The sequence below is a fragment of the Gadus morhua genome, chromosome 15 (genome assembly GCF_902167405.1).
Source record: "Gadus morhua chromosome 15, gadMor3.0, whole genome shotgun sequence".
Lineage (NCBI taxonomy): Eukaryota > Metazoa > Chordata > Actinopteri > Gadiformes > Gadidae > Gadus > Gadus morhua.
The window spans coordinates 3,529,349-3,542,656 of NC_044062.1; the positions used below are offsets into that span (position 1 = coordinate 3,529,349).

General features: G+C 41.8%; 1 protein-coding gene across 4 annotated transcripts in view; it reads right to left on the reverse strand.

Moving 5' to 3' along the window:
- dst (dystonin) overlaps nt 1-13,308 on the reverse strand; it is a 118,763-nt gene that overhangs the window by 103,607 nt on the left and 1,848 nt on the right. For all 4 annotated transcript variants that reach the window (XM_030378492.1, XM_030378488.1, XM_030378498.1 and 1 more), the window contains one exon: nt 661-722. In XM_030378492.1, coding sequence (XP_030234352.1) covers nt 661-722 — 62 coding nt within the window. The remainder of the gene's footprint in view (nt 1-660; nt 723-13,308) is intronic.

Consider the following 13,308-nt stretch of genomic DNA (forward strand, 5'->3'; position numbering starts at 1 on the left):
CTAAGAATGGATTTTTTTTAAGCAACAGTATTGAACACACCAATGTTTAATGTTAACTGTATTTAGAAAATACAAGCCAACTGCCTTCAAAACGTTTGGGGATGAAACTACTGCAACCCACAGCAAATGGTTTTGTACAATTAGTTTTGTGTTCAAAGGTAGACAACCTTCCCCGCAGCAGAAATGCCATCAACCCCCCTTCCCCTATAGTGTAGTCAAATTTGCACTTTGTGCAAGATAAACGATGTGACACTTGCAGGTACTTGTCGCTCGGATAAAAGTTCCCCTAATCACGCTCACAGTTGCAGCCTCACCATAGTCCAGTAGCAAAAAGCGTATCGTAGCGTAGCGTGCAGAAGCATAGAGGACAGCATCACGCACGCATGCCTTGAGAGATTGCTTGCATGTCAGCACCTAACGCCAACAGGAGGTAGGCTAATAATTGGTGTCTCTCGCTGGCTCCATAATGGATTGTTTATACAATTAAGTAATGGGCGAGTGATTCCTAATAGATCCTGATTGAAAAGTATTTCAGGACCTTAAAGTTGTGACAACACCACAAGTGAGATATGTATGATGATGAATGATTTCACTCAGGTTGTTTTTTTTGTTGCAGGGAAACAGAAATCAGCACAATTACATTGGCAATAAAGTTCTCACCTTGAAAAGATGCTGGTTTATCCATTTGGTAAATGTCTTTTTCTGCACTCTGTCTCTTTCATCTGAGGGGAAGGAGAGAAGAAACAAACAGATGTGAATATTTACAAAATGCGTTGTTCTATGGGTGCATTTAAGCAGTTTAGCTGTTTTGACACTTTATGAAACTTTAATGACACATTTTTACTTTGTCCTCTGTTCCTTTAGGAGGAACAAGCGCTTTCTGTTTCAGAAGGTCTTTAATTAGAAAGGTCTTGAGTTGGAAAAGGCTCATGCGGCACACCCTTCACCACTTTATTTTTGTTTCTTGTATCCACGACAACGTACTATGCGCTCATGACTAGAAAGTCAAGCAAGAGCCTAACATATGTATAAAGTACAGTACTGTACATGCAAACAGCACAATACTGCAAATCTATAATATTATGTATGTGACACAACTGTCGTGCATTGCATGTAGATTATTGTACATTAAAACTTACATTGTATGTTGCATGTACAGTGCATAAAGAAGTTCAGCAAGTAAAGTATTCCCATTGTATAGATTTGCAAACAAGATTGTCTGTTATCTGATGTTCCCTCACAGGTGAATAAAAGCGATGTTCCTCAGAAGGTTTCTCTGTTTCCAATACATCTAACGCTTTGTGCTCGCTATGCAAGCATCTGCACAGTGAGATAACTGCCAACCTTCCTTCCCCACCTCCTATAAACCCTGATCAAATGAAGGCAATCATCACTCAGAAAAACTACCAAAAGACGAAATGACTGATTAAGAAAAAGCTCATTAAATCACAACGAGGGTATAATAGAAGACCTCTGAAAGACGACCATAACATCAACAGCAATAAACATATGTTCTAAATCGTTTGCTAAAAACCTTCTGCCAGAAGTTTGTTTTTCTCCCACACCAAAGAGAAATACAAAAAAAAGAGCTCCACGTGGCAAATCTGGGAAGGAACCGGCAGAAAACACTAAGTATAGAAACAAGCAGTGGTAGTAAGTGAAGCACCAATACTGACCCATGCAGCTCATGAGCGTCACCAGGTAATCCCTATGCTGTCTCTCGCTCGCTCCCTGGTGCTTCATGGCTGCTCTCCGCAGCCCCCTGGGGCAGCAGGCTCAGGAGTATATGTACGTGTAGTCCAGATCCACAGGGACGAGGTCCCGTTCACAAACACACACACACACACTACGAGACTGCAAACCAGAGTGAAGCGCTGGCGCCGGGAGCCTCCCTGCCTCTCTCTCTCTGTGCCCGCCAGACCTGCTCCAGAGGCAGCCTACAGCAGCCTGCTACTGGAAGCGCCCGGAACAAGTCCTGTCAGGTTTTCCACGGTTACTCGATAAAGTTTTTTTGTACTTTCCAAACTATTTTAGGGTTAATTTCCAAACCCCAAAACGACGTTACATGCAGCCTTCAAACCACCGTACGGTGGTGGAGGGAAAACAAATCGTCTTTGGTCTGGATGTTTTCTTTGCCACAGGGTACCGGGGGACTTTTTTTACTGGTGTCGCGAAACTGTGGTGTGACTCATTTATGTTTAAACAACAACACCTTTTTAACCAATGAATCATAACAGATTGAATCAGTTTACATTCTCAGCGGACTGATCACAGATAATAGGATATCTTCCTCAGTGGGTGCCCAGATGCCAACCAACTCTGTGCCGCATCAGTACTGTGATGGTTTTGGCTGCCAAGACCTCCTTAGGCTTCTATCGGCATTTGCAGAATGATGGACAACCAGTTTAATTGGCTGTGCCTTTTATTTGATTTCCTCATGTTTCATGTCTCAGCACGTGATGAATGCTTGATAATCATTTGAGCTCGCGGCAGACACTCTTGTGGGTAAAATAAAATGTGTCACAGTGTTAAATAAGCTACTGTATGCTTTGCAGGTTTGCATGTGTTAGAAAGACAGAGTGAATACTGAATGGTTAAAAGATAATTATAGAAATCAAGGCAAACCATAAACCCTCTATCTTTGCAATAAATATTTTCGGATTAGAACGATACGACATGCAATAATGGTTTTACCCCACCCTAATTACCTACTAGTACACCATCTCTCTATGGGTGGAGTCATGTGTGTGATCTAAAAATAGTGCAACAGTAAAAGCTGCAGACAGATTCAAAACTGGGCTGCTGGGAGACACGTGCATGATGCTGGACATGGTAGCATTTGTGGTGTCAGCTATAGCAACTGAAAACAAGAGAGCAGCTGATAGGATCATCTTCAATCAACCCAACAGATCAATTATTATTATCAATATAATATAATTCATCTTTTTTTTTTCACATACCTTCATCTTATGTGGGAAATAATCATCTCTATAAAGCAAAATCAGGGGTAATAAAAATCGGCCCTGGGTGTCTAGCATTCAGTGTAATGCTAGCTTTCAGTGAAATGCTAGCATTCAGTGTTATGCTAGCATTCAGTTTATGCTGGCTTTCAGTTGATGCTGGCTTTCAGTTTATGCTGGCTTTCAGTGGTGGGTGTGCATTTTTGTTCATGGCGGCGAATTTAGGATCCTGAACTTGGTAATAATTACTTGCTGGCTCCAGAGAACATCATTAATATAGATTGTCTGAGAGTGCAGTCCGGGAAAGCATCCAGAGAAGAGGGCTATCTGCTAAATGGACTGTAGCATCTCTGAATGATGTGGGGGCCATCATTCAGAGATGATGGCCCCCACGCACGCAGGCTCGCACGCACCCACACAAACACATATACGATAGCAGCACACATGTGTGTGTAATGTATACTCAATCAGGAAATAAACGAGAAATTGTTTAAATATCTTAAAGACACACACACTAGTATTGGAATTAGTAGTGGCATGAAGGCATGAAAACACATCTATTTGAATTGAAGCTATGTGATACACACTTTAAAATAATATTTTAGATAAAAAATGTTCATTGCATAATCATTTGACTGATATATTTTAGACTCACGATGAGACGTCACAATCAGAACTGCCTGAAAGGTGAACGTGAGAGGAATGGTATGCTGCCCTCTTGAGGACACAAGTAGCCATTTTTTTTAGCATGATGTCGTTTTATCTTTTTGAAGATATCTTCCTCAGCTACATAACCCACTACACACTCTATGCTAAAAGTGACACTTGCAAAGGTTTAAAACCACCCTATAGAATCACCAGATATAGATGAAAGTGATTCATAGCGCGAGAGGAAGGAGCCGGATCGGTAGATAATATCATATCTGGATCATCTCTTCTGAGGTGAAGAAAGCATTAAGAGGCCTAATGACTTCAAACTGCCTTCTAAGGAACAACATTTTAGAAAACGCTCTTTGCCACATGTTGAGATTTGTTTAAATATAAAATATACAAGAAGTTTTATCTTTTTCTCTCACTCATATTCAATAAGTGAGATAACATAAAATGAGGATGTCCGCTAACTGTGACCATGTAATGCAATGTTTTCAAGCTGGTGGTAGGTGAGGGTAATGCAGGTTGAATGTGGGACACAATTAACAATAATAATATAATGGTACTATAATAGGCTGGTTATTTCGAAAATAATGTCATTGCGCATTCCATCATGTGTTTTCCACTTATGTTTGGTGCTCAATAAACACACTGGGAGCATAAGGACCGTAGCTGACCTTTTGCTTCCACCGTCTCCCACAGGCCCTGGCCTTCTTGCAGCAATAACCGTGTATAAAGGGGAGCTGGCCCTCTTCGCTCAGCCACCCCATGTGCATTCATCTATTTTTACAATTTGCATATGAGGTGTTCCATGCAAGGTCTTGAAGACAATTTAGTGATGCAGTACACCTAAAGTCAAAGGTTTGGAAAACACAGATTTAATATATGATCCAATTTTCCAACACATAAACCCGTTGCATTCCCGAGTTGGTTGACTTCATATATAATATGTCAATGTGTGTGTGAACGCCTTGAGGGGATACTTGTTTATAACCCACGTCAAAGGGCACGACAGCATAATGCCATGCTCCTTCACTGAGAGGAAAGGCTGCTTAGCCAGTTTGTGTAGTTCCCTCCCCAAAAAGCGTTTCTCGGTACTAATAAACACTATTGAAATCAAGGGCACAATGTGTACGATTCTGCTCCTCCCAGTTAATAGCCGGGAGACTTTCAGAATTCAAACAAACGAACCGACAGTGATCCGTCTACTCTGACTGGCTGTGCAACTGTGTGACGTGAACTTGCGTAGCTGGGCCGGCTGGGAGGTGAATGGGAGGGGTTTAGGAGAGTGTAGACACTTATGCAGACATAGGATGGCTGGTCGGCATTTGTAGAATATATCAGTGATAGGAAGGGATTTTATTGTAAAGCATTATTGAAGTCCCTATTATTATTATTATTATTTTGAGGTACCTGTAAGATATAACCTAGTTGAAATGACTCATATTGATCCTTCAACATTGGCCTATGTTCCTGAAGGTTTTTTTATGTGGACGACGTTTACCACTATTCAAATCAAAAGCTAAGCTAAACCTGGGTTTAACCTGCGAATACCAATAGCACATTGAACATGCATGTTGTTAGTATGTTATGCTCATGATCTCTTGTTGAACTGACAAGTCTGTAATTTTATTCGGTGATAGTTATCTTTTAGAAAGAGTTCATTGTCTTCGTAAAACATTTCCTTAACTTTTTGCATCCATAGTTTATGCAAGGTTAAAGTTTCAGCAAATTAATGTTCACTCAAAGTATGGCAAATGACCAGGGAATACGTTATCCAATTGCTCTCCAGTCTCGTCCTCTAAACTCTTGACATTTGTTGATCCACATACAACACCTGACTAGGTTTGACTGAGGACTGCAAGAGAAGACTTACAACCTATCTTATAGTTTTCCCTACTTACTTTTGCATAAAGTGTCAGATTATTGCCTGAATGTTGGAGAATCAAGTCTATCAACCCGTTTGATTGGGGCTTGTGTATTAAATGTCCTCTCACTCCCTCTCCCTACACTGGTCAGTGTAGGACATTGTGTGTTAAAGTGGACTCATTGGTCACACGCTCATCTCCTGAGACTCGTATTTGCAGGCCTCCAGTTAGCACATGTGCTCCTCTATATTTAGCCTCAACCTTAAACCACGCCGGCTGTACAGCTTGGCATCACATGTAGAAGGGCCACTGCAAGGGCAGTGTTCGTCCCTTTAATTAAACTATTTGAGATTAGAATACAAATTGACATTGACAAAAAATTTGGCGTATTTGCTATTGACTGAAGAGTCACTGTCAGTCTATCTCTCACGTTTTTAGGATCTTAGCTCTCCATTCAAAGGGAACAATGTATCAGGCTCTGTCAAATCTCTCTGGACAGTTGAATTCGTGAATCGTTTGAAAAAGGTTCAATTGATTCTGCATCGGAGCTAATGGCAATGTATTGCATGTACCAGAAGGCTTATGTAGCCTTACCAGAAGGCTGTAGAGACAGCAGTGCCTGGAGACAGTCCACTGCTGTAGATATTCCTATTAGCTGACTAGCTCGGCCCATCCTTAGACAGGCTGATCACATAAACATGGAAATTATAAACCATGTTTCCAAATCATGTTGGCCCTGCCTGGGGGGTAGTAACATGGGTGTTGGGGGGCTTAAGAGAAATATGAAAACTAACCCTTGAGTACCACACACATCCTCACACAGACACGTGAAACATTCCTGCTCCACAGTTCACCCCCTGCTCAAGTCGCTAAGCTATCGACAACAGTGCATTTACCAGGGATCACAAGTCCACAAGCCTGCAGTGTGGAGTGGTGTTGCTGTGTATGGGAAACGGGTGTGGTTTTGTTGCTAATAGCTTTACATTTGTTTGCCTTCAAGGGGTTAACCTTCTACCTCCTCAGTCCTCAACCTGTCCACCGGAAGGAAACACTGTTTGAGTGCTTCATGCCCTGGGAGGCGATGACTAAGCGGCGACGGCACAACACACATGCACAGCACTCAGATGGCATTGTCTCGAAACAGATGAGCCACATAGCGTCGTTATAGCACACACGCTGACAGCGTGAAGAACGCGGACAAGTGAGCGGGTGAACAAGTGGTAAACAAACAGTGAAACTAGCGAGCTAGACGGCGGGGGGAAAACGCTGTTAAGAGGGTGCATTTCTGTCATTCCTCACAAGTGACACAATCACAGCGCTCGTCTTCTGCTCGGGGTAGGGCCGTCGTCGAAATGTTCGCCTGGAACAGCCCATTCATTCATAAAGCCTGACGTGCCCTCGAAGCAGCCCTTCTAGTCAGCCTGGGCCCTTTGTCGCCAGCCAGAGCACCGTGCGCACAGAGCTCTGACAAAGAACGATATGGAAATCATAGATTTACATCCCGATTGGTTTTTTCCGTTTCACTCTTTTTATAGCCTGAGAAAGAGACTGCTTGGATTTCTAGCAATCCAATGGAGCATACATCGCCTGACGTGCTAATGTGGATTACTTTGCTTCGATGTACTTCGACCTAACCGTCATTGTCAGATCAGGGCCTACTAACACTTGTCCTGGCCCTTCACGCCGAGTTATGTAATTGCATGAGTCGGGTAGTGAACATGAATATCCTGAGGAAAGTTGGCAGTGGCTGAATCGTTTCCTTATCATTGTAGTTAGAAGTTTGTTCCAAGGACACGGTTGAGATGGGATCTCACACTGGGAAGTGTGCTAAACCAATCCAAGATGAGGAAGAAAGAAAGCTACCGGTAGTTAAAAATTGAGTATCGGCTATTGTGGTTTCTGGCAGTCTAACCATTCAGCAAAACAAGGAGAGGCTTCATTAGTGGCAAGAACAAGCACAAACACACATTGTAAAACTAATGGTGCCATGAAGCCAACATGTTTCAAAATTGCCCTGGGACAAGAACTGTCCCAGCTAATTAGATACGCTTATAATCAACAACTTGCCTAAACCTGAAGTCAACATGATTCATGTATTTTTGCTAATATTTACTGAAAGTCCCATCTATATTCTCCAGCTCTGAACCAATCAGACTCACTACTCTCCATAAATCCAAACTATGCATATTTCTGTACCAAATCTAACATTCTAACCCGAGACAAGGAAGCAACACAACACATGATAATGCCATGCACAAAGAAGAACAAAGCAATCAGAGGGGGGAGTAGGAATAGATGGCTTCTTCTGTCATCCTGAGCACTCGCGCCCCGGCCTCCTGAGACACTGAGGTCACAAATCAAATCCATTTCCTCCATCTGGGATAGGCTCGCTTCCCAGCATCTGCCGGCCGGCTGCTGATAGGACGAGGGTGGTGCTGGAGGGGCGACGGGTAGACAGAGAAGAGCTCATGAGCCCCGGCAAGGAAAGGGTGAAGGGAAAGAGGGAGGGAGGGGAAGAGGGAGGGAGGGAGAGAGAGAGAGAGAGAGAGAGAGAGAGAGAGAGAGAGAGAGAGAGAGAGAGAGAGAGAGAGAGAGAGAGAGAGAGAGAGAGAGAGAGAGAGAGAGAGAGAGAGAGAGAGAGAGAGAGGGGGTGAAGGGAAAGAGGGAGATGGAGAGAGAGAGAGAGAGAGGGAGAGGGGGAAGGGAAAGAGGGTGGAGGGAGAGAGAGGGAGAGAGAACCGAGGAAGGGAAAGAGAGGAAGGGTGACGGGAAAGAGAGAGAGAGAGCGAGCGGGGAGAAATGTACAACATGATCTCATGCCGACGAGAGCTCTGACTGCGAGGGCGGAGGGAGGGAGGGAGAGGGAGGGAGGGAGGAAGAGGGAGGCGGAAGAGACGAGGAGCTACAGTCACACTGCCCTTCCCATCACCATGACATCATACACAGATACACAGCATTCGGACGTAGTATTATTAGAGCCGCGGCCTCTCAGAGGATTTGATCAGCTGATCAGACTGCTTGATTTTTGAACGGCAACAGAAAGAGAACTCTTAACTAATGCCAAATGAGGATTGATGATGCCAGGTTAATAAAGAGCTATGATATTTTAGAATTGAAATAACAAAAAAAGATATTTCAAACCAGGTTTGTGTGAATGGGATCGTAAGTATGATTTCACTGGCGGATGTTTTATCATCTTAGAATTTGACTTTACTCGAATATTCGTATATATTTAAAATGCTGTGACGGAATTATGGTATATGAACATTGTGGTTTGAGGGAAGCCTGGATCTTATTGTTGAATGCATGCTGTGAGGCTCGATCCATTTGCATTGATTTGTTTTCCCAGCATATTAACTAAGCTCAATAAGAGATTATGCCCAGTGAAAACAATCATTCTTTTCTATCCTTCTCCAAGGCGAGAGTCTGTTCTACAAATGTTTAGCTGTTAATGTTTACGATATCTAATTGAATTGGCAGGGATCTTAAAAGGATAAAGCCAGCTTAAACAAGTCTTATTATCAACAGTTCAAAACCAAGAATGCTCCTCTATTGCTCACAAATGTTGTCTGTCTTGTGATCTGGATAAAGCTACCTAACTTCAGCGGTCCAAATTTTGTACAAAATGATATATAAACAATGATTTGTTCAGCAGAATTTATCCCAACAATCATGTGACAAGTATAAAAATGTAATAATTGATTTATACTGGTCTAACTTTGGTTTGTCTGTTTTGTTAATGTTTCCCTGTCTAGCCTTGAGTCTCTGTCTCGGATTAAAATTCCACCATCAGTGAATGGTGCTTTTTGGCATGGTACATTTTAGTAACTAGTAACTGCTAAGCTTTTTATACTCTGTTCAACTACTGAAAGTCTAAAGCTAAATCCTTGGCATGAATATGAAAATTCAGTGACTCCCTCAAGCAGGCAGAAATTCTCATTTAGAGTCATAAACATCTTGGTATTTGATTAATGTCTGTTTTGACTGCCAATAAATAGCTCAACAGTGGGGAAAATGTTCTAGCAAACAATTAGAGCAGGGAAAACGTCCCTGCAAAAGAGTTTACCTCTAATTGTAGGTATTTTCAATTGGTTGTAACCGTATACCGTTAGAAATATTTAACGGTGGTAAGAGAATCTTCCAGTTAACAGAAACCAATTTGTTGAAGGTCGAAACAGGTAGGAATATATCCACAACAATGGTATAACACCCTCTTATCGACCAATTATATTTTCCCCTTAAATATACGTATTTATTAACATTGATAATCTCCTTGAAAAAAGGTTTAGGGGGACTTGAACGCAGATCCAAATGTGAAAACAAAAGGCTTCTTGTACGTTAGTCCACACTCCATAGAGCATATCTGCCCCATGTATGTGTGTGTGTGCGGGTGCGTGCATGCATTCATTAATTCGTGTGTGCGTGCGTATTGTATGTGTGAGTGTGCGCGTTTGCGTGTATGTGCGCACATGTGTGTGTGGGTGTGTGAGTGCATGTGTGAGTGGGTTTGTGCACGGCATGTGTGCGTGGGTTTGTGTGTCACCCTGTGTGTGTGTCTGTGTGTGTGTGTGTGTGTTTGTGTGTGCGTGCGTGCGTGTGCATGTGTGTGTTGGTTTGTGCACGGCATGTGTGCGTGGGTTTGTGCACGGCATGTGTGTGTGGGTTTGTGGGTCCCCCTATGTGTGTGTGTGTGTGTGTGTGTGTGTGTGTGTGTGTGTGTGTGTGTGTGTGTGTATGTGCATGTGTGTGTGGGTTTGTGTGTGTGTGTGTGTGTGTGTGTGTGTGTGTGTCGTGTGTGAGTGCATGCACGTGAGTGGGCCACTAAGCCATTTGAATGTGATGAGTGGGCTGTCCATATGGAGCAGAGAGGCTACACTGGGCCGGGCCCAGGAGGGGCCGACAAAGACAGTGACTGTGCAAAAATACACAATGGCCTGTAGCGTACCATCGCTGTTAATAATAAGGCTAATCATCTAGATGGTCCGTTTAGATGGTCAGGTCTATCTATCAGGGTTTTAGGACACGGGTGACGCTTCACATTGAGGGTACATGAGTCAAACATTGATAAACATTAGAGTAGCATTAGCATGTGGGTTGGTGTTTGGTTTAGCCGTAACCTTATTATGTTGATTAAGTTGAATTACTTGAATAACTTATTTAACATGGAAAGCATTAGTAAACGTGAACACCATTTTTTCAATTATCACTAGACTGTTTGTTAACTGTGTTAGTTTATGCTGCATTAACTAATGTTGATTAATTGTGAATTAATATACAATTATTGTAAAGTTTTACCTAGACTGCGGTAGGAGTGTTTTAAAACTGATTACAAAGCCACATGGATTGTAAAGCACACTGATGGACCACACCCTTTGTGAATGTATTAAAGACTCAATCAAATCTGCCTGCAATAAAGGAGATTGAGTTACAAGAACAAGATATCTTTAAGTAGAGAATCTGTAGGGGAAACGCCATCATGTATGAATTGGAAATGAAACTGTCCTGTCCTGACATAAACTCCAACGATCCTGAAGACATGATTGGTTGTGAGTGATATTCCTCCTCTGTGGATATGGAGGCTTCTACCGAGAGAGGACATTATCTCTAATGAATGTTTGAGGGATTGTCATCATGGGGAAAAACACCCTTTCCTGGAACCTAATATGAATAATTAAAAAAACGCCTTCTAACTGTAGTCTTTGTGAATGCCGAAGAATAACTACCTTCGGCCTCGGCTTAAGTGTGAAAAACCTTTTGTACAACAAAAACTAGTTTTCGGCAACCGAAAGTATGCTTTTGTTAAGGGCGTAAACCCAATTAGTATGGTGTTACTAATGATTATAGGACAAGGGTAGAACTTGATCTTATGTAATACTTTTTATTAACTTAAGTGTTATAAAGTAATTTCTTTCTTTCTTCATATCTAATCTATTTAATCTAACAATGCCATCTAAAATTTCCGTAATTAATCCAATGGTCAAAGGACAGCAGTCAGCTAAGGCTGAATCAAGAGTAATCACAATCTCAAATTTACACTTCTTATGTCTATTAATGTATACAACTTTTTAATGGATCTAAACTCTGTGATTGCAATGCTTCAAGGCTAGACAACAAAATTATGGATGCTTAACTACGTAAGTGGTTGGATCGTTTGTTTTTGTTTTGCTTGGTTTCGATGGATGTTTGCGATTCTAAATAGAATCAGTTCTGTTCAAAAGCATCACATGGTGAGAGGCTTGAGGCCCTGTTTAGGAGCCTTTTCAATATGCAACTGTCTTGTTGCACCAACATCATGTTCAGGCATACCTCTGCAAGGTTGGGCCTCAGTAAAAGGTCATCATGAAAAGCTGTCACCAACATACTGACATTTTTTGAGAGAAAACTGTTAAACTAACTGTCTTAATCCATCATACACCTATTCACGTTCTAACACTGACCAGAAACCAGTGTGAGAGCGAATCCATTACAGCAAAAGGTCACTCACACAAGCACACACACACACACACACACACACACACACACACACACACACACACACACACACACACACACACACACACACACACACACATAAACACACACACACACACACACACACACACACACACACACACACACACACACATACACACACACACACACACACACACACACACACACACACACACACACACATACACACACACACACACACACACACAAACACGCACACATTGTGATTACCGGTCAAAATTGTACAAAAGGGACCTTGGCAGGGATCTCCCTACTAGTTATTATGAGAGAAAAGGGGATAAGCAGAAATCGACCATGATTTGTGCAAATCAATCATGTTAAATGTTATGACCATGTAAAAAAAGTCCACGGGATTATCTGTTTTGCCATTATGTCATGCTGAAAAAATGATGTATTACAAATGATACTGCAATACAGAGGGAACACAACAATTCAGTCAACTTATTTTCATTTCGTATCATGGCAATAGAATAACAAGACATTCTAATAACAAGATAGCCTATTGTCTGCCTCTGTCCTACTGCCTGAAGTCATTATATGTTGCTCCTAGATCAATAAAGTGGGCTGTATCAACAGTACAAGTACAAGGGATGCCAGATCATATGATATCATTCACGTTGAGTCGAATGAGCAATCAGTAGAGAGTGCTGGTTAGGCTGCAAAGCTCTAAGACCATACACAATCTCCTGTCGAGTTACTCTGGATGTTACAATGCATTAGGGATGTAGGAAGTTTTTGTTTTTTTTAAATAAGAATTAATACAGTTATCCAGAAGGATCGATAAATGAGAGTCTAACCTTGCTAATGCTGCCAGTTGCAATTCTACTCAACCATCCTGGAATTAATGATGAACAGAAGAAAATACAGTAGAATAAGGTTCTCCATACAACACAGTGTACGTAAATGCATAGCCAAGGAAAAGCCACATTCATTTACACAGTTACACAGTCATAACTATGTGTCTGCTAGTCAGCTGTCAAGCTGGTTTGAGGCCAATAGCCAATAAGGACATCGTTATAAAGACTTAAACCCATGAGAATTAGGGCGAGCCTAACACTATTTCATATAATTGTGTAACGTTGAAGATACAAAATAAACTAAAAAACGAAAATTCCATATTACAGCTGGTATCTTTGACAGAATACTAGGCTGTTTAACATTAGGGAATATTCAAATCTCGGTTCAAATCTAATGATCATCCGAGATCAAATGAATGATCATTGTAAGCCCTTGTCCAGCTTCCCCCAACAGGATGGGCGAGCTGTCAAGCTGAAAAAACAACAAAATAATTCAAATTTTGAGGACGGCACGTCCAG